The following is a 22,646-nucleotide window of genomic DNA, read 5'->3' as shown; positions in this document are numbered from 1 at the left end:
CTCAATTAAGTAGAATTATATAAATGAAAGAATGTTTTGGATTTTTTTTTGATCTTAAAGGAAAAAATCACAACCGCTTTTCAATTATATAATAGCATTATATGATTATAGATTCCACTTTTCAGTACTGTAATTATAGAGCTGGAAGCCTTGAAGAAAAGGATAGCCAAACTTATATAATAGGAAGGGATATGTTTGTGGGCATTTTATTGTAAGTATTTGTACTCTTGACATGGAAAACATGAGAATCATTTGAAAATTTAGTTCTGCTATGGGAGAAAATGCCTCTGTGTGAGTATCACAAGAAGCAAAAGATGAAGTTAAGTATTATTTAATAAGAATCTAGATATTTGCCTGTAGATTTTTTATTTATGAAGAAAAAGAATACTTATTTTTAAACTTATTTTTAGCATATTCTGGATCTGAGCCAGGTTTCATGTGTAGCTAATAGCTCCTGCCTCTGAAGTCATCAGGAAGCATTTAACAAAATATGTAGTAAAGTGCTTTTGAAATAACCAAGCCTAAGGATGTGGAATCAAACAAGGAAAAAAAAAATCCCTAAAAAGAGGACATCTTAAAAAAGAAAAAAAAGGACATCTTTTAAAAACTTGTGTTGATAATTGCAAGATAGACAGAAGAAGAGACAGATCCAAACCTCTGGACCACATCCTTCTAAGCCTAATGCCAAGCACTAAATATTTGCACTTAAATGGGGTCCCCTCCACCCTCTTCTATACCAACTTCCTCTTAAAAATGGAAGAAAAGAATAGAGTGCAAGGACCCACAAAGGAAGCATTTCAAGAGTAATGCAAAACACCTTTCAACAACAAAATCAGTGTGTCTTTCGGTGATCCACACTTCATTGAAAAACACCAGACACTTGAAATTTAATCAGGTCGTGGGTATTAGTTTCAAACTAGTTTCTCAAAAGCTTCACGGAAGAGCAAGAAGAGAATTTATTAATTTTTGAAGTGGCATCTTGTGGAGATAGCTTGTAAGTTCAGGCGGGCATCTCGGACTCACTCCATGAGTTAGGACAGCAGACATCACAGAGGGCTTTCACCTTGCTAAGTGACTCTGCAGGACAAGGCTGACACCTTGTTCCCTGTCACTCAACAGGAATGTTTCAAGGAAGAAAGTGGTGATAGCTAGCTGCAGAAGCGCTTTGTGCTTTTTTTCTGAAACTACATTCTCTGTGATCTTTTGAGCTCATAAATAAATCAGATACCTGCTAGGCAAATGAGTTGCATGCAAAGGAGGCCTTCTACTTTTCTGACATCATCAGGACTGCTCTGCTGTTCAAGGCACTGGTTTCTTGAAAACTTCCCAGTGCTGTCCTTAGAACTCAAAGATGTGTGCTGATTGGAACTCAGGGATCTGTTTTATCTTATATTAAACCATGCCAGCACTGACTTTAGATACATGTGTTATGAAGTAACATTTGTATTAGTCAAAGCTGAGAAATTTAATTAAGAATAATGTCTCTTGTTTTTTTCCCCATGGAAGTATTTACAGGACTGAGTGAGTTGATGACTAATAAATATATTTAAAGGGCATCTGGTACTGATCATGGAAACCAAAAAATAAAGTAAAATTTGTTCCTGTTGGCAAGTTGTTTTTCCAGTAGAATCATATGCTGAATGGTACCCCTGAGGTTTTTTTTTAACATAAATATTCTATAGTTACCCAGCCAATTTTGACTTACTAGGGAAAAATACTTAAAATTGGGTGTGTATTAAAATAACAAATCCCAAACAAATCCACGTGAAGAAAATGCCACCCAATTTGGTGCGCCTTGGTAATGAAGAGAACCTTAAAGAGACAAGAAAACCAGACAGAGGAAAAGAAAAGTAAAGTAAAACAAAGCAAAGAAAAGAAAAGAAAAAAGAGAAAAGAAAAGCAACAACTTTGTATGTCAAATTTGTTGCAAATTCTATGCTATACATAGGTTGACATTTATCTTTTTACACAGAGGAAGGGTGTACTCTGGGATCACAACACAGATAATTTTAGGGTACAGCTAGTAATGATAATGAGCAGGGCTGGCCAGGTGTGAAAAACAAAGCAAAGCAAAATAAAGACCTCAGATGAATATGCATACAACAACTGTACCTAGCTGCTGAGTGGCAGTTAACATAACTCCTCTTGTCCTCAGGATCTGGGAGTAATAGGGAGCAGTGGGGAGTGTGGCGATGTTCAGATTGTTGGCCCTGTCTTAAAAGGAAGACACTACTTGGCTCAGTTAATTGTTGCCATATGGAAATGTGGGTCCAATGATGCCAGATTTTACAGTTCTTCAAAAGACACTTTTTATGTGAAATCTTTTCATTTTGAAATGTTTTCTCAGAATTCAGATTCAGTTGGGAAAAATTTATGCAAGCCAAACAAAACCTACTTTGGGACCAGATTTGGACCTTAGTCATAAATCTTCAATTTGTTCTTTCTGAATTAGCTAAATGAGTAATGTTAGTAGGCTTACAGAGGAAGTATGAATGCTTCCTAATATGTGAATGAAAAAAAAAAAAAGACTAGGTTGCACTGATAGCTGAGTAGTTAAAGGCTTCAAGTGTGGCATCAGATTTTCTGTGTTCAGTCCCAGCTATGTTTCTTAGGCAAATTACCTATTCCCTTTATGTCCAGTTTCCACTTTGTAAGATGGGAATGATAATGGTATGGACTTCAATTGCTTCTGGTGGGATCCAGCTGAGATTATTAGTAACACAGTGCCTGTCATGTAATAGTTGCTCAATAAACAGTGGCTATTATTTTATAGTAAAGTGATCTTCAGACAACTTGGCATTTTTGTACTTGAAGAAAACATCCCCTGTGAATAGAGAGAGTCTTTTTTTTTTTTTTTTTTTTTTAATGCTGAAAAACAGGAACCAAGAGTATATTTTCTGAAATGTACAAGCCAGGATTTGAATCTTTTCTCTACTGCTGGGTCACCAGAGCAAGTAAAAAAAAATTTTTTTTTTTAAGGCTTAGAGACATCATCTATTAAATGGGAATAATAGCCTGTATGTCAAAGTAATAAGAGTTCAGTGAGATAATATGTATAAAATCAACACCTGGCATATAAGTCAATAAACATTACTTGCTTTTTTGTTATTTTCCCATTATTTAGAAGTTCCATATCTGCAAGTGCTTTTTGGCAATTTATGTCTCATAAGTATTTGAAGGGAATTGCATGATGTTTGATTTATAAATTAAGCTTCACCTTAATGAACCATATTACAACACTGGTTCTCAACAAGGTGATTTTACCTTGCAGAAGACATTTGGCAATGCCTGAGACATTTTTGTTGTCACAACTGAAACCAGTGCAACTTGAACCTAGTGGGTCGAGTCTAGAGATGCTGCTGAACATCCTGTAACGCACAGGCCAGTGCCCTACAATGAAGAAGTATTGGGCCCAAAGTTTTGCTAGTACTGAGCTGGAGAAACCCTGCATTACAGCTATAAAACCACCATAAAATGTAGTTCATAAAGTTCTTGCCAAGAAAGGAGAGTTATTTGTTTTTCAAGACATCACCTAGCTCAGAGAGAAATTAACATGTACATTGAAATACATAGATTCACATCCAATAAAGTATTTTAAAGATATGTTTTATTTTATTTATTTGAGAGAGAGAGAGAGAGAGAGAGAGAGAAAGACAGCATGAGAAGGGAGAGGTCAGAGAGAGGAGCAGACTCCCCACCGAGCAGGGAGCCCGATATGGAACTCAATTCCAGTCCCCTTGGGACTCCTGGATCATGCTGAGCCGAAGGCAGTTGCTCAACCAACTGAGCAACCCAGGTGCCCCCAATAAATTATTTTAAAATGCATGTCTGCATCTGTATCTGAATGTATATTTTTCTGGTTACAGAATGCAATATAAGCTTGTAGAAGTTAAAAGACTACAAAAACCTATCAATGGAAAGTAAAAGTTTACCCCCCCCATCTCCATAGAAAATCATTGGAAATACAATTCAGTTATATTTCTTCAGATTTATAAATACATGTTTATAGTGTTCCATAATTTGATTTCTTTTCTCTTTCTGAACAATTCAGTACCAAAGCAGAGCAAGGGAGGGCAGCCTGGCATAGGGTATGGAATACAACTTTGGTAAGGAGAGCATTATTGTGGTGGGTTGGTGGCCTGGCATGGGGTGGCATAGCCCAAATGAGGTAGAGAAGGTATCCGTGTGTGTGGGCAGCCCACTGTAAGATGCCAGCAAAGGCCAAGGGGAGTGAAGAGCATGAAGAGAAGGGCCTGGTATGGGATTTTGAACCCAGATGGGATAAGGGGCAAAAAAGCAAGAAAGTGCTCAAAGAATACTAGGGTATGTCAGAAGGACACAAAAGCTAACTTAAAGAAACCACAACTGAGACAGTTTGAGCATCAAAATAAATTAGTGTAAATAAATTGAGTTAGTATCAAATTAAAACCCATTGAATAAAATAGGAAACAATGAGTCCATTATGATGTAATAAATAAGTGAATAAAATGAAAGTTTACTAAAATTAGAATATTTACAAAGTCAAAAATAACTTATCCACCAAGAAAATTAATTACAAAGGGAAAAATGCTATCTTTACAGTGGAAAAGCCTAGAAGACAGCACCTTTATCAAATGATTACAGTTAACGTCATCAGTGATGAGACACATCAAAATTGTACACCATCTCATGAGATGCTGTTGTAACCAGCTTCCAAGAAGATGAACTTTGCCTCATGGTATTCACGTCCTTGGGTAGAATTTGCCCACACTAGTGGAGCTGACCTGTGTATCCATAGCATATTACAGAAATTGTGACATGTGACTTAAGATGCTCCATGCTGAAAGACCTTGCTCAGTCTGGGGGAAGACAGCTGCCATATTATAAGGGCTTTTAAGCAGCCCTTATAGAGAGGGCCACATAGTGAGGAGAGGTTGTTTCTGCCAAAAGTCAGCACTGACTTGCCAGCCACTTTGCAAGCAGATCTTTCTGCCCCAGTCAAGCCTTCCGATGACTGTAGCCCTTGCCAACAGATGACTGTAACCCTTGCCAACATCTTGATTGCAACCGCATGAGAAAATCACCAAGCTAACCTGCTTCTTGTCCATATGCACAGAAACTATTTGAGGTAATATTTGATTTCAATTTTCAACTACTAAGTTCTGGGGTGATTTTATATGTGGCAATGGACAACTAATATAGAAAATCGAGAAGAACACAGCATCCCTTTCGTGATATTCCTCCCAGAGATGCACGACATGAATCTAGTCCTTGTGAAACAGGAAACAAACACTGAGAGGCATTCTGTGAAATAACTCGCCTGTAGTCTTTTTTTTTTTTTAATTTTGTTATTGTTATTATTTTTAAAGGTTTTATTTATTTATTTGACAGAGAGATCACAAGTAGGCAGAGAAGCAGACTGGGGTGAGGGGGGAAGCAGGCCCCCCACTGAGCAGAGAACCCGATGCTGGACTTGATCCCAGGACCCTGAGATCATGACCTGAGCCAAAGGCAGAGGCTTAACCTACTGAGCCACCCCCAGGTGTGCGGTAACTAGCTTATAGTCTTAATAGAGCCAAGGTCATGGAAGGTAAAGACAGACTGAGAAACTTTCTTGGAATGCCGAGACTAGACACACGGCAACCTTACATGTAACACTTGATTCTGAACTGGATTCATTTGATATAAGGGATATTGGTGGGATAGCTGGCAAAGTTTGGAGACTGAGGATTAGATGACAGCAATGTGTTAGTGTGAGTATGTTTATTTTGATGGGTGTATTGTGATCATGTAGTAGATGTACTTCAGGAAATGCATAGTATTCAGGGGTGATGGGGCTCCACGTCAGCAATTTACTCTGAAATGGTTAAAGGAAAAAATCCTTTGTAACTGTACTTGCAGCATTTGTGTAAGTTTGAGATTATTTAAACATTTTTTAATTATGCAAAAAGAAAAAGGATGTCATAGACTACAATCTTGCCTATAAAAATAGACCCATCTTGTCCTTTTAAAAAAAAAAAAAAAAAGGATTTTATTTATTTATTTATTTGTCAGAGAGAGAGAGAAAGAGAGAGAATAAGCAGACAGAGACAGAGAGAGAAGCAGGCTCCCCAATGAGCAAGGAGCCTGATGTGGGACTCGATCCCAGAACCCTGGGATCAGTGACCCGAGCCAAAGACAGCAGCTTAACCCACTGTGCCACCCAGGCATCCCCATCTTGTCCTTTTTTAAAAGGAAGCATAGCACTCAAGTTTTTATAACCAAAAAAAATTTTTGCCAATCTCCTATTGATGAGCATTTAAATTGATTCTAGTTCTTTGCTATTATAAACACACAGTTCTTTGTTATTATATACAATGTCAATAAATACCATTTTAAATACATTTGTGCCTTTGTTCAATTTTTGCCTAAGAACAAATCCCTGGAGTTGAATTGCTGTGTGAATAGATATGCATCCTTTCATCAGTTTAATCGTAAGTCGTCGTAGGAAACCACATAAAATCTCCTTTAAAAAAATGAAATTTATAATTTGGGAGTTATTTTCATTGGTTTTCTCCCCCAGTAGAAAGTGATCTCTATAAGACTGAGAACTTTATCTGTCTTGATTATCACCATCTCCAGCATTAATATACTCTTAGGCACTCGATAAATACTTGTTGCAAGAACAGTAATAGCGAACATATATTATGTGTCTGGCACTGTTCTAAGGATATGAATTCATGTACTTCTTGAAACAACCCTACGAGATCCGTAGTAGGATTATTCGTTTTACTTTTGAGGAAATTGAGGGGAAAGGAGGTGAAGTACTTGCCCAGTTTCAAAAGGCTCTTCAGTGAGGGAGCCAGAAGTCTGGCCAGTTTTGCTCTGGTTTACAAGCTCTCAGCCATTATCCTCTACCTTGGTTCTCTCTTGTTGAGTGAATGAATGAATGAATGAATGGTCAATATATTTATTTGATTGTTTGATCAATTACAAATTTCAGCTACTTTTTTTTTTTTTTTTCCCCAAATGAAAACGGAAAGGAGTGGAATGCTTACTTTGTAAAAGCCAAGTTAGTTTTATGGTCCTCTGTACTAGGCTGTACTTACTACATAATATTACTGTTCCTGAAATTAATATCTGTACCGGTATAAACCATACATCATTCTTGCTAAGCATTTATGGATGTGGAAACAGAATATTTGCTTTGTATTACAAATAAAATAGTAAATCTGCGTCTGCCCAGCACTTGGGCTCTGCCTACCACTTGGGCTCCTCTGCCCCTGTCTTCCCTGAACCTGGAATATGCACTGTCTCCCACAGTGAACCATCCAAGCGAATCCAGTGGATTCACTTCCACTGACTACTTTGACTTTTGCTTTGACTTTTCCTTTTCCTACTCTCCTCTTGAAGGTTAAGATGATCTTTTCTTCCTCAAAATTACCTGTATCTTTTTTATAGTACTATAGTATAGGAATACTATATTCTAAACATACCTTATATTAACTGTGTTAAGTCCTCATCTCCCTTAATAGATTGTATTCTTCCAGTTTTATTCACTTTATAAATCCCAACAGTATTTTGAACAGAATATGAAATTACAAATTAGTTTTTTGGATGAGGGAATGGATTCTCTCAAGGAAATATATTTTGAATCTTTAAAATACTGAAAAAAGACTACTAAGATTGGAATATTATATATTCCACAATTATCAGGAATTATAGAATCATGAAATGGTTAGCCATTATTTTTTTCATATGGTGATTTGTATTCTGTCTTTAGTTTATAAGGCAGGAAGAACCAAGAAGCATAATCAGCTTTCATTTCTGTAAGACCTTTTGTTCAGTTCATGCCTATAAATATCAACTTTGCTTCTAACCCACAACTTCAGTTCCCTTTCTTTTAGTGGGTGTTTTAGGGACATCAAAGGTAATAAAATCAATCAGAGATAAGTGGAATACTTTTTCAAAGGCTAGTGCTTAAGGATGTGTTCCTGTTAGAGAATTTTAATACCAAATTTGTTTCAAGTGTTTGTATAGAATCATATCTCCCTGCCAACTAGAAGGACTGTCCTTGAATCCTGTTCTGCATGAAATAATAAAATACAATCCTTTCTTCACATATATTTAAAAAAAAATAAGAACTTCAGGGCATGTGACTTACTGTTACTAGATAGGATTCTCTTTTGTTGCAAAGGCATTAGTATAGCCTTCAGGCCAATTGTTTCTCTTCCTCCAGAAGGGCTTCTTTTCCTTTACCCACAGGATTCAGACAAAGCTGAAGGGTTTTGTTGCTTGAAGCTTGAACAGCAAGCCAAAGAGAAAGTTCAAACAATTATCAATAGTCTTTTAAAAATGCCGTTGCTTATGTAAATTAATTGTGGTCTTTGGGAGCTGGTGAGCCTTAAGCACCCTTAGATTGGTTGGATATTCAATTGTGTTTTATTTGCATTTGGTGTAAGTCACGTTTCCTCTAGAAAGCATTGACCATGAAGTTTTCTGATTTAACTTTAGGTTAGTTCATACTTTTTTGTTTTCTTTTAGGCTTTTGTTTTTTTAATTTTTTGCTTGTTTTTGTTTGTTTGTTTTTGTTGTTGTTTAGATTAGCTTCAATATCTTGTGAATTCCAAAAGATAATTAAGAGGCTAATATATTATTGTGATGCACTTCTATATGGTCTTGCTCATTTTTTGTTTTTACTTTTATTCAGCTGACTAATAGATTTATTTGAGATTTCCCCAAACCATGCTTATAATTAGTGATTGAAGTAAAACTTTCAGACATATTTTTCTTTGGAACTATTTCTGTATTGTGAATGATACATCTTAAAATAGTATCTTCTAACCAAAGTTAAAAACTTGATACATAGCCTGAAGTATGTTCGGAAAAATAGTTAAGTCAAAACAAGCATATTTCAAAATTTAGCCTAGTTGAGTCTTATTTCTAAAAATCCTGAGTTCTGCAAGGCTGCTCATATACATTAGCATTAAGTTCTTGATCATACCCTTTGTAGATAGAATTTTTGGGGGGGCCAGCTGAGATTGTCCTTACCGTTTCTAATTGCATTGCATTGTAAATCGCCAAACTTTTTTTGGGAAAGAGTATATCTTTGGGGAGGCATGCCTTATAAGTAAGAAATTATTACTTTGCGTATCCGATACAGGATTTTTTAAATAGGCGTTTACATTTCCTATATCCTATTAGCTGCAGATTTTTTATTTACTTTTAAATTACCCTGCGAACTTCAGAGATTACTTGTTTGGTGATCATTCTTGACATAGGGTATCTTTCTCCTTAAATCTGTAGCACTGTTGATGCGCGTATATAAACATGCCTTTGTTCTCAAAGTCCTTTTCTGTTTGATTACTGTTGTAGCCAAGTGCTTTGTCTCCGTCTCTCTTAGTGTTTTTTTTTTTTTTCTTTCTCCTTTTTTTTCCCTCCCCTCCTTTTTCTGGTACCTTTGTCATTTGTGTGAATAACTTTGTTTACATTCAACAAAGGCATTAAGGCATTTTTGATGACCAAAGGGAGTGATAAAGGAAGTAAGGAGAAGAAATCCAGAGAGTGGGGTGGATAAAAGGGAAAAGGAGGGAAGAATCCGGAGAGAAAAAAGAGAGAGTGGGTGCGATAGAGGAAGAAAGAGCAAAAGGCTGAACTGGGGCTATGAGGGTCTGCGAGATCCTGGGGGCTGGTCAAGGGGGAGGGAGACCAACAGACCAGCATTTTCCCCAGGCTTGGGCTCAGGCTTGTGAAAACTACTAATGTATTGAATCTCAGCTGGGATTTGCTGAGGACAAATGCTGTAATGTGTTAGTCATCCATTATCTGCTTCTATTTTTGCAGGTTCTGAATGATGACTGACGCGGGTTTGTGTGATAGCCCTCCCAGTGCCTGTCATTCCTGAGGGATCAGGTCCCCGCGCGTCCAGCCCCAGCAGCACCAGGGCAGAAAGGGGCTCTGGAGGGCGGAAAGCTTCCGCGGGCGGACTGGACAGAAGTACCGCCTCCGCACGGGGTTCTGCGTGCGGCGGGTGATCCAGACCCCTCGCCTCCAAGTCCGGCTCGCCGCTCTCGCAGGCAGATGGTGTGTGGCCGCCGCAGGACGCCCGCCGCGCCCGGGCCATGAAGTAGCGGCCGCTGGCGGCGCCGCTGCCCGACCGCCGGCCCCAGCCCAGCTCCGCGCTCCCGGGTGCGCGCCCGGCGGGGCCGGAGCGGCGAGGACATGGCTGGCGTTCCGAGCCTGCTAGTTCTCCTCCTGGTTCTCCCAAGCAGCGGTTGGGGTTTCAGAAGCCCACTTTCTGTCTTTAAGAGGTGCGTGCTTTTTTTGTTTTTTTGTTTGTTTGTTTTTTAAAGCAGGCGGAATGTTGTTTGCATAGCTCCTGGGTAGCATGCTGTTGAAACCGGGATCACGTCTGCGAACCGGAGTGTTGTAGAAATGTAGCAGGTCGATTGACTTGGCCCAAACGACTTGGGGCTTTTAGCACAGTAACTTGGTGTGAAGTCCTCCTGAACAGAAAAAGCCCACTGTGTTGCAGCCAGGCTTCCCTGGGTCTCAAAACTCCAATTACAAGTTGTGATTTCCAACAGGAATTCCCTCCCTCTTGGGGAGACGGACTGTTGAGTCGTTTAGACTTGAATGCCTTCTTGCTGAAACCAGCTCAGAGAATAAAATATCAAGATACATAAGTGAGGGGGAGAAACAGATCATGGGCTGGAAGAGCTCAGGAGAAAACACGGAGCTGTATACGCGGTCCTCATAATTACCATATGCAATATTCATGCACTTGTACATTTGTAATTCACATAGCAGTCTTTTTCCAAACCCCTCCTCTGCAATATTATTGTTGCTGTTTTGTTTCTGGCTAGGGATGCGAGACACTCACAAAGTCGTTACACAAATTTTACTGAGTTATAGTTAATATTAATGCCATTAGAAAGCCGAAATGCCAACGTTAATTTCTAATTTACTGATATTGTATTTTCACGAAATAGAAAAAGTATGTATTTTGACAAGCTCTTATTCAATCGAGTTTTAAATGTAGCCCGCTTGCTTGTTTTGATCCTATTTTGTTTCCAAGTTGGTCATATGTTACTCCTAGACTATAAACTGCAATTCTGATGTTTTAGAACATTATGTAGTCATTATATCTTTTAGAGTTGTCTTTGGATTTAAATCAATAATCTTTCATTTTAAGGTCTTAGAATTTTTTTTTCCTTCTCGTGTTGAGTTAAAATACCATTATGTTCAGGGATATTGAAATGTTCTTCTTTTTTAAGGTTTAAAGAAAGTACCAGATCATTTTCCAATGAATGTCTTGGTACCACCAGACCAGTAATTCCTATTGATTCATCAGATTTTGCATTGGATATCCACATGCCTGGAGTTACACCTAAACAGGTGAGAAGAATTCTATATTTTATCAGTCCTTATTCTGTATATGATCTATAATGAAGCAAGGAAACTGCATTTACAGCAGTAGTAACTTTCTTTGAAAATAAGCATTTGCTTTCAGGACTCCTTTGGTAGGGCCAGAATAATTGAATATTATAAAGAGGAGTAAATCTTTCAGTTAACTTTCTTCTTTAAAAATTTACTCATATTGTTATTTGTGTTTTAAAATGGAACCTTGGAAATTTATGTTTTGAAATCCTCAGTGGACTAATAGCCTCTGTAACGCAGCATGTAATTATGGATTAAGATATGAAAAATTATTCTAATAAAGGGAAATTATATTGAACAGCTGCTTCTGAGAAACTACTTTATTTAAATGCTCTTCTACTGCAGCCACAAATTGAGAAATTAAAAAAAAAAAAGCTTGTGTGAACTGCCAAGAATTTCCAAAACATTGCATACTTTTAAAACTTAAGAAAACTGTTCATACAGGTGGTTGATTGTGAGTTTTCTTTGGTCTGATGTCCTTGTTAGAAAAGATATATTATGAAGAGATAATGGCAGAGCTCATACAAATGTGACCTACAGAGCATTTTGAGTAGAACTAGGTTGTTGCTAGGGCTTTCCCTATTTTAGAAGAAGCTCTAACTCACTGCTGTCAGTGTGTGCAAGGTGTTTCATTAAGCATAAAAAGGCCAGAATTAATTATGCTTTGCAGCCAGGCAGTGCAGGGATTTACGTGTGTCATTAAAAGGTAGTCTTCTCCTTTGGAAGGGCTGCGGAGATAGGGGAAGACTGAGGTGTTATAGAGCCGCAGTGGCTGATGACTCATTGCTGCAGATAACATTCTATTTTCTTTCTTCCTTTCTTTCTTTTATTTAAAGTCCTGAGAAAATAAAAGTCTTCTATTTATTGGGGAGAATTCCCTTGAAATTGACAATCAGATGCCCTAAGAAAATACACACAGTCCTTTTTGGGGGGGAACTAAGGACTGACATTCATTTACTTGAAAACCTGTGTGTAATCTAGCTATCTATGAATAACTACTTTACCGTCGTCAGAATGACCCTCGCCCCGATCCCCTGTCCATTCCCAAATGACCAGGCACATGACTTTTCTGTACGTTCATTTGTTAGTGTCCTGGCCTTTAATTCCATAGCTCTTGATTTGGTATTTGGTCAGAAGTGGTGTAATGAGATTGGGGAATAGGAGAGATCAGCGCCAGTTGCTCACTTGTGAAGTATGCTTCTTCTCATCTCTTCTCACTTTTCAAAAGCTATTTTTCACCTATATTTGCTTTACATTAAAACTGACTTTACGGGCACCTGGGTGGCTCAGTGGGTTAAGCCTCTGCCTTCGGCTCAGGTCATGATCTCAGGGTCCTAGAATCGAGCCCCACGTCGGGCTCTCTGCTCAGCGGGGAGCCTGCTTCCCCTTCTCTCCGCCTGCCTCTCTGCCTACTTGTGATCTCTCTCTTTCTGTCAAATGAATAAATAAAATCTTAAAAAAAAAAATGACTTTTTTAAAAAAATCCACCAATTGGTCTTTAAGCACTCTTTTCCCACAGGAATATTAATATTTTCTCATATAATCATTTGTCAGGTTCGTTATTAGTCTGTTGTTATTTCTTCTTATTATTTTGCAGTATTATTTAATTTAATAGTAATAATAGTCGGTAACTGTGTTTGCACCAGTACTCTCAGAAAGAGTTCCTAGAGGAATTGATTATTTAAAAAAGTGTAGAGTAGCTCAATTTCCATAAAATAAAATGTGTTTACTCTTTTTTATAATCTTATAATTATCAAAATAACTCCATGGCAAAAAGACTGCATATCAAGTTACCGCTTGTTCTTTTCCCCCATCTGCATTTTTTTTGCCTCATGCCGTGGACACTTGCTGGTCGCCTTCCCAGCAGACAGTTCCGCATGGCTCCTTCTCTTTAAACCACATGGTTTCCAGGATTTTTCTAGCCAGGATCTGGAAGTGGAGCCCATGGATGAGGATTAGCAAATCACTGCCCTCCACCTCCCCTGCTACACTAATTGGTTGGGAAGAAGGTGTGTGACCTAGGCTAGTTCAATTAAATCTTGGGAATTTTGCTGGGAATGTGTTTTTCTGTTGCATGCGAGCACAGGGCACACTGTCCTCGGATCTGCTGCATTCATGAGGGCAGCCATGCCTGCGGATAAAACTAATACCACAGAAGGCGTTGCAGAGACACTGAAAGAACTGATGTTCTTGGTGACCTTGCTACATAGGGAGTTTTCAGTTATGTTATGCTTTTTGTTTCAACCAGGTTGAGTTGGGTTTTCTCTAAACTACCTAACTGGCTAAGTGATTCCGTTGTTGTGCCTCATCAGCTCAGAACTGGTTGTTGAATGTTTCTTCCGCTTTCCCCCATCACAAAAATGCCATGACTGTTTACTGATTTGATCCAGCCAAACTATACCTCGTAAAACTTCACGAGAAATGAAAGTTACACTCCTTACTGAGTATAGCCGGGAAGAGATGGACGCGGAAATCCCTTTCTCTCCTGAACTTGGAGTTTTGGGTGGTGAGGAAGATGCGGAGCTGTGGTAGTGTGAGGGCTCCTAGTCAAGAAAATATTCTTTTTGTAAAATGCAGATGAAACTAAATTTAACCCAGACTCTTAAAAGGAACAGAGATTACAAGGCTAGAAAAGAAAAAGGAAACATATTAGAGGAAAGAAAAGAAAGAAGGGAATAAAAATAGTTGGCTCTCCTCTAACCCTCCCTCACCCCAAATCTAAGAGAATGGGATGATCCAGGACAAATATAAAAGGCAAAAGAAGGGACGCCTGGGTGGCTCAGTTGGTTGGACGACTGCCTTCGGCTCAGGGCGTGATCCTGGAGTCCCGGGATCGAGTCCCGCATCGGGCTCCCAGCTCCATGGGGAGTCTGCTTCGCTCTCTGACCTTCTCCTCGCTCATGCTCTCTCTCACTGTCTCTCTCTCTCTCAAATAAATAAATAAAATCTTTAAAAAAAAAAATAAAAGGCAAAAGAAAAAATAACTATAATAGGAAGAACAAAACATTTAAAAAATATTATAAACAGACCCCTGGGTGGCTCAGTCAGTTGAGCATGCAACTCTTGGTTCCGTCTTAGGTCATGTTCTCAGGCTCCTGAGGTGGAGCATCATGTGGGGCTCCCTGCTCAGCAGGGGGTCTTCCCCTTCTTCTGCCCTTCCTCCCACTTGCATACACACCCTCTCTCAAATGAATAAAGGGGGTCTTTAAAAATAACCAAATAAAAGGTTAATTATAGAAAAAAATCTTATAAGAAAACCAGGAGTAAGGAAACATCAAAGAAAGGGAAGGCCTTGAGGATTTAAAATCTTTTTTTTTTTTAATAGCAGAAAATCAAGAAAAGCAACAAAATTAATTAATTTTAAAGATTTTTCTTGGTTTATTAGAGAGAGGGAGGAGAGAGAACGCAAGCTGGAGAAACAGCAGAGGGAGTGGGCGAAGGAGGCTCCCTGCTGAACAGGGAGTCGGATGCCAGGCTCCATGCCAGGACCCCGAGATCATGACGGGAGCCGAAGGCCGAAGCTAACCGACTGAGCCATCCAGGCGTCCTGAAGATTAATAAACTTTAAGGAAAGAAGTTGAGTTGGTAATTGAGGGTGGACCATGTTGGTTAAAGAGATATTCACTCAACAGGTTATTTTTGTTTTGTTTTGTTTTTTTAAAGTTTATTTGATAGAGAGACATCACAAGTAGGCGAAGAGGCAAGGAGAGAGAGTGAGAGGGACGCAGGCTTTTTGCTGAGCAGAGAGCCTGACACGGGACTCGATCCCAGGACCCTAGAATCATGACCTGAGCTGAAGGCAGCAGCTTAACCCACTGAGCCACCCAGGCGCCCCCACTTTTTTTTTTTTAAATAATACACCTCTTAAGTCTTGGCAATAACACGATACATCAGTGAATCTGGTCTAAGTCCTTTCCTTGGGAAACTTGATATTGTCCGGTGGGTCTGAATAGAGAAACAAGCAGATGCAGAACAGGGGTGGGGAGAGCTTAGCTATAATACAGACACAGTGCATGTAAGTAATTTTGCTGGTGGAATATCGGTCTAAATTAGTGTCTTACCAAAGAATATCCAGTCGTGTCAGGCCTCTGTGTTGCAGTCTTTTCTACCATATCATAGAATTCAGAGAAGCCTTTAAAAATTGCTCTCATTAAACCAGCTCTGGAGAGTCTGGGGAAGGTAGTTTAATTATCTATTGCGATATCAATTTTATATTCAAAGTAAGCTCACTCTCTTCTGTGACTTGAAATTTTAAAAAATAATCTCTGTCCTCTTGAATAAAATCCTTCTAATTCAGTGTTTTCTCAGGCTTTGGGAAGTTAGGGAGAAGAATAAGCAGCCAAGTAGCCTAGAGTTGAGGTAAAGAAATCAAAATCTGGTCTCTGATGGCACAGGTTTCAAATCCAGCAAAGCCGAGGAGTGGTGCTATCTTGAGGTATCTTGAGGCTCTTCTCTTAGCACTTTTTCTTCTTCATTTAATTTTCTTTTTCACCAAAGATCCTGTGGGCTTTTGCTGTCATCGATTCATATCAACAAACAAAAACCAACTGATAAACTGCCAGTTCCTGGTCATAGTAAGGTGCTCTCATCAATGTAGTATGTTAACTATCCCATGAATGTTTGCTTTTAAACTAAAAATAGGGGCACCTGGGTGGCTCAGTGGGTTAAGCCTCTGCCTTTGGCTCAGGTCATGGTCTCAGGGTCCTGGGATCCAGCCCCACATCGGGCTCTCTGCTCAGCGGGGAGCCTGCTTCCCCATCTCTCTCTGCCTGCCTCTCTGCCTACTTGTGGTCTCTGTCTGTGTTGAATAAATAAATAAAATCTTAAAAAAAAAATAAGTAAAATAAATGAGGCACAATTATGACGAGTTCACGTAAAGTCTATTGTCCAAGTCTAAGCCAGATCTAGTGGGTCATTTAGGCTTCAGAGCCAGGTCAGGAGCCTTCTCGTCCTAGCTCTTGCAGTGTCAACGTCTTTATGGTTTTGGACCCGCTAGGCCTTCTCCTTCATCTGTGGACAGAATCATAACTGGACTTACCTGCGACTGTTTTTAGGCCTGAGCAAGGTTATCCCAGTGGCACATTCAGTTGCCCTGCACATGATTAAGTTCTTATAAAATGTGAACCAGTACTGTTATTATTATTTTGTGTGTTGAAGGAAATGTGACTGAGTCTTAAGAGGAGAAAGAAATTGCCAACCTTTATGCTTTCAGAAATAACTTCCTGGAGAAGGTAAGACATCATCGTAATTTTGAAAGAGAGGAATGTTAGCCAAATGAAGAAAAATAGAAAGTATGGACCAGGATAAGAGAAACCTGGAGAAAGTAAGCAGGGAAGTCAGTCTTACCGTGTGCTCGTTCCTCAGTAATTTCTATTAGAAATGGCCCTCGTGATCAGAAAACGACGGAATATTGAGAATGGATATGTTTTTCTCTGAGTTCTTACATATCTTACATACTGCTTAGAAAAGAAAGTATCAAAAGCCATTTCATCTGTACGAAGCCTTAATTTTTTTTTAAGTATTCATTTGAAATTAGCCTGGATTTCTTCACTTTACTATGAAGTTTTTACATTGGCCTTATTTAAAAAAAAAAAAAATCCCTCTTACCTAATGTTAAGTCTTTTCAAATCCTAGGGTTTATACAGCATTTTATTTATTTGTTATTTGTGTCCCTTGGGTCCTCTGGTTTAAGGACTTACTAATATAAACTAATTTGTAAGAGATACAGTTTTATAGAATTAAATACTTTCTTTGATCCTAAAAACTTGAAATCATGTAATAATTGCATGTCTTTCCATTAGGGTATGTTAGGCTGTCATTACTGTGGTCACAGTCCTCCCTTATTTTGGGAGCATTTTGAGAACTATAAAGGAAAGCACCTTCTCCTTCTTGAACCTTTTGCAGATCCTTGTCTCATTCTGTAATTGTCTTTTTTTTTTTTTAAAGATTTTATTTATTTATTTATTTATTTGACAGAGAGAGACCACAAGTAGGCACAGAGGCAGGCAAAGAGAGAGAGAGAGAGAGGCGGAAGCAGACTCCCTGCCGAGCAGAGGGCCCAATGTGGGGCTTGATCCCAGGACCCTGAGATCATGACCTGAGCCGAAGGCAGCAGCTTAACCCACTGAGCCACCCAGGTGCCCTGTAATTGTCTTTTGAAGAGTCACACGTTATGCTCTGAAATAAGACAACTGTCTTATCCTCTGTTCCTGAGCACAGATGTCTATGGCTAGGAACGCCAGGAAATGGAACAATTCTGAGTTTAAAGATCGCAGCAGGTATCTCTGAACAGCAAGTTGAAAACCTTAAATTAGAGTCTTAAGTTATCACTTATTTTACAATACCCTGAAAGAAAGTAGCATTGAAAACATAATCAGAATGAACAAAGTACTCCTATGACATTTTCTGAAAAGCTTCCCACAGTGTTTCTCTTTGCTTTTTTCTCAAAAAAATGAGAAACCATTAGGAAGTGTTTACTAATATATTTTAACTTATCATTCTCTGACATAAAAAGGAAGAGAATTCCCTTTGCTTTCACATGCATATAAACATGTAAGAAGGACCCAGCTTACACATGCTTTTTTTTACTACACCTGTTTAAAATATCAAGCCACTATAATATAACTTCACTTTTAAACAGCACTTGCTTAAGGTACCTGTTTATCAGAAGTAGTATACAAGTAAATGCAGAGTTGCTGTGGTGCCATAATTTTCTTAAGTTCAAAATGCTGACTAAATTAAGATTTTTTCATGTAGTCAGCTGTACAAAATTTGGCTTATGGTTAATTTGGGGGATATTCTAATATGTTAAATCTATATGTTTTTAATTTAATGCTTATGGGAGGGAGAGGAATCCCAACCAGTGCTTAAAATTCAGGACAGAATTACCAAGGATCCCTCCTCTGCAAATGGGTCTTTAATGGAAATGTTTTTATTCTTTGGGAGTTGTGATTTGCTTGTCTCCTTCTCTCTAGTTATTAGTATGTAATAATATTTGCATTTTTTAAAAAATAAAAATTCCAAGGTTTTCTTTGAGCATGAGGCTAAACAGAAGGGAGGTACCCCACATCCCACTGCAGGACTAGTTTGACTTTTAGATTAAGCTCTATTATATAAGGGGAGAAAATTAATCTGCGGGTACCAACAGCCTTCTGGATACTTGTCTGCTCTCGTCATTGGGGAGAATGGATTCAGACTCTTCTCAAGGCAGCTGGGTGTTTGCTGGGAAATGCCCAGAGTAGATCCCTACCTGACTCTAGAGCCTGTGTATCTGGAACCCTCCTAGGTTCCCTGGCCACCTGTGTGTGGTCAGTGGCCATGTCCTATCCTACTTTCTCTAGTCCCCTGACCTACCTCTGTGTCCTTATCCTCTTCTAATTAAGTCTGTACAGTAAGACAAACACGGCAGATGGATTTGATTTTTTTTTTAAAGACTTATTTATTTGACAGAGATCACAAGTAGGCAGAGAGGCAGGCAGAGAGAGAGGAAGAAGCAGGCTCCCCGCTGAGCAGAGAGCCTGATGTGGGGCTCGATCCCAGGACCCTGAGATCATGACCTGAGCCGAAGGCAGAGGCTTTAACCCACTGAGCCACCCAGGTGCCCCTGGATTTGATTTTTGAGGCAAGTCCATTTGGTTGATAGTTACTGCCTAGAAAATGTTAAGAATTGTGAAACCACGAGTGTGAAAGACAGAGGTAGTGGCTCTAGTAGACAGCCCTGTACCAGTGCATTTCTGTTGTTAGAAAAAAAAGATCATGGGTAAAGGTTGATTGCATTAAGTCATTGTCTTAAAATGAGCACAAGTCATGGCTTTTAGTGTTTCTTAGTTCTTAGGTTTTTAGTTTATTTCTACCTTCGCAAAAAAAAAAGAAGAAGAAGAAAAAAGCCTGGAGGTCTTGCTGTTGAAACAGGAAAATTGAAAAATATCCTTATTCTGGACTAGTATTTGCTTTTTATTCAGAAAAACATAGGCAATGTATATAAACTTCCAATTTAATTTAGATTTAGAGAAAGAGCAACAAAAGAGATTAAAATGCTATACACGTCCCCTTCCCCAAACCAAGTAATATTATCCATTTACCAATGGAGAAGCTAATAGCAAAGAAAATTCAATGATTATTAGAAAGAAGGGTCACCAGACTCTTGTTTTGTTTACTTAGCTGCCTCATGTTAGTTTTCCCCACTTCCTTTTTTGAAAGTTTGGGATTCGTGGTGTTTCAGAGGCTGCATGTCCCATTCCCTGGTTGTAATTGTTTGTGAGATTCACCCCTTGATTCATCGGCGAGGCTTGATTATGTGAATTAAACAATATAGAAATATTAAAGGGATCTTGTAAACTGCAAATTAAAGTCACGTGTAGTTCATTGCTAACTGTTTACACTTAAATCATGACACTTCCTCTTTATTTTTTTACTGAAACCTATGTAATGTCCACTTAGGGAGGATATGATTGAGCTAGTAACAGTGTTTTCCTCTGTGAGAATAATCTAAACGTCACAAATCTGGGTTCAAAACTACAAATACACATTAAACGGTTTTTTTTTTTCCTCTCTCTCTTTATTGAAAATGAGAAACAGAAAGGGGACTTTTTATTTTTGATTCTTTCTTGATATTTTTATATCAGTCTGATACTTGAAGAAAATATTTTAAAAAGTTAACTACGGGGGGATGGAGTAATTGGATGATGGCATTAAGGAGGACACGAGAGAGTGAGCACTGGGTGATCTATGCCACTGATGAATCACTGATTTCTACCTCTGGAACTAATAATACACGCTAGGTGAATTAATTAAATTTAAATAAAATAAAATAAAAAGTAACTACAATCCAAGAGACTCCCTTATGATTACGTATTTTCTCAATAAGATTTAGAGTTCTTGTGGGTATGAAGGAGGGCAGGTGTTGTGATGGACACTGAGTGTTATATGCAATTAATGAATCGTTGAACACTACAACAAAAACTTATGATGTACTATATGCTGTCTGACTGAACATAATAAAAAAAATTAAAAAGAAAGAGAAGTCCAAAAAAAAGATTAAGAGTTCTTCTTGTTTTGTTTTCCAATAAATTTTTTTAAGTAGAAAATATATTTATTGAGTACTCATTATATAACAGTATATTAGGTACTTTATAAGCATTGTCTTATTAATTCTCATAAAAATGTTGTGTTTAGGGGCGCCTAGGTGGCTCAGTGGGTTAAAGCCTCTGCCTTCGGCTCAGGTCATGATCCCAGGGTCCTGGGATTGAGCCCTGCATTGGGCTCTCTGTTCAGCGGGAAGCCTGCTTCCTCCTCTCTCTCTCTGCCTGCCTCTATGCCTACTTGTGATCTCTGTCAAATAAATAAATAAAATCTTAAAAAAAAATTGTGTGTGTGTGTTTAGGGTAGTAATGTTCCCATTTTTTTTATGTGAGGTATTGAAACTCAGGGAGATTAAATAGCCTGATGATAACCAAATAGCCAGTAAATAAAAGAACACAGGTTTATTTGTGTATACAGGTTTATTTGAATCTGAGACCATGTTTACTTCATAATTCTGTGCTACAAACCTGTTAATGGTTTATAGGTATTGTCTAGAGAATGCTTCTATATGCATTTTTATGTGTGCTTATGTGTATGTACACACACATATTTTTTATTACACATGTTATAAAATAAGATCTTCCTTTTGTTATATAAATTAAATACAGATTACTGGATCCATCCTAAACCCTTGAATGACTTTTTTCTATTTTTCTCCTGTCCATCTAGAAAGAAATGTTACTCATCTGAGTTCTGATAAGGTATTTCTGATCACCTGGCTCTTAAAAGACACCTTGTAATCAGCCTCATTCAGTTTAACACAATTTTGACGTATCCCTCTCTAAATCTAAATGGAGATTAGCAAATTATTTCTTAAAGTGTCAGATAGTAAATATTTTCAGCTTGCCAGCCATACGGTCCCAGTCATAACTGCTATAGATAGAAAGTAGCCCTAGATAATATGTAAATGAATGGCTTGACTATGTTCCAGTAAAAAAATGTATTTACTCAAACAGGCAGCCACGCATGAGCTGTAGTTTCCTGATCCTTGATCGGAAACCATTGCGTATGCCAGTTAGGCTAATAAATGGATTTAACCTTTGATATCTCATGTACTCGGTTTTCTGACTTACAGAAAATGAAGAATAAAAATACTGATGCGAGGTGAACAGTGCTGTGACCTTTATTCCTTAGTTACCTATTTAGTTTTCATGAGTTAAAGGGTCACACACAGGAGTTTTCTTGTTTGGGATATTGTCTTTCCGTCTTCTCCATCTCCGTGAATAGTAGTAATCCCTGTTATATGGTTCCTCTAAGCCAAATACACTGGAGTTTTTCTTGGTTTCTCTTTCTCACGCCATGGACGATATGCCAGCAACTCCTGTTGGTTCTCCCTTCCAATATATCCAGAAACCAGTCCTTTCTGACCACACCCATCTTTCCTACTCTGGCCCAGACACCGTTCTCTCTTTCCTGAATCATTACAGTAGCTCTCCTAACTGGTCTCCTTACACCCTTTAATCCTAGAGTCTGTGCTCCTTCTGGCAAACATTGTGCAATATCATTCTGTAGAATATTTTGCACTAAGTGAAAGACTGAGCTACGTCTACTTGTGTTGCCCTAGAAGCATTATCACTGTGCGTAAAGGGAGAGAAGCAGACTATTGTCAGATGCAGAGGGAGATCCCATCTTCATCAAAATAAATAATAACAAAACACTATATAGGTGTGTGTTATATATATATATTTATATATATTTTTGTATATATATTTTTGTATAAGCATGGAGGAAGTTAGAAGGAGGCACGTTAAGCTGTAAACGCAGGTTCCCTTGGAGAGTTAGCGATGAAGGAAGATGACAGCAAATTTTTTTATCAAGGCCGTTTTGTTGTTAAAAAGATCATTTATTATTTTGTAATTGTTAAAAATTAATAAGGAAGTAAACAAGCAATATCAACAACAAAAAGAATACAAAACAACAACAAAAAAAGATCTACCTTTCTGATATAAATCCTAATGTTCTAGAGATCTCTAGAGGGGTTTTCCACACAATGCCTCTAATTGATAAATTTTTAATTCCTTTCCCCTGCTTTGCAACAGTGCTATTAAAAGAGTCTGATTAATTAAAGAATTTAGGAAATTGGTACACGTTTAGAAACAAATAGAGCCAGATTTGTAGGGTGGCATTCTTCTATTTTAGTTGGTCTGAAGATATTTGTGGAAGGCAAC

At 38.3% G+C, this 22,646-nt stretch overlaps 1 protein-coding gene across 20 annotated transcripts in view; it reads left to right on the top strand.

Moving 5' to 3' along the window:
• PAM (peptidylglycine alpha-amidating monooxygenase) overlaps positions 1-22,646 on the top strand; it is a 282,570-nt gene that overhangs the window by 115,983 nt on the left and 143,941 nt on the right. For all 20 annotated transcript variants that reach the window (XM_044264740.1, XM_044264805.1, XM_044264795.1 and 17 more), the window contains exons 2-3: positions 9,802-10,268; positions 11,235-11,355. In XM_044264740.1, the coding sequence (XP_044120675.1) occupies positions 10,180-10,268; positions 11,235-11,355 (210 nt within the window). In that variant the 5' untranslated portion in view covers positions 9,802-10,179. The remainder of the gene's footprint in view (positions 1-9,801; positions 10,269-11,234; positions 11,356-22,646) is intronic.

The sequence above is a fragment of the Neovison vison genome, chromosome 1, assembly GCF_020171115.1.
Source record: "Neovison vison isolate M4711 chromosome 1, ASM_NN_V1, whole genome shotgun sequence".
Lineage (NCBI taxonomy): Eukaryota > Metazoa > Chordata > Mammalia > Carnivora > Mustelidae > Neogale > Neogale vison.
The sequence above is the reverse complement of the archived record's forward strand: the minus strand, read 5'-3'. Positions and strand labels throughout refer to the sequence as shown.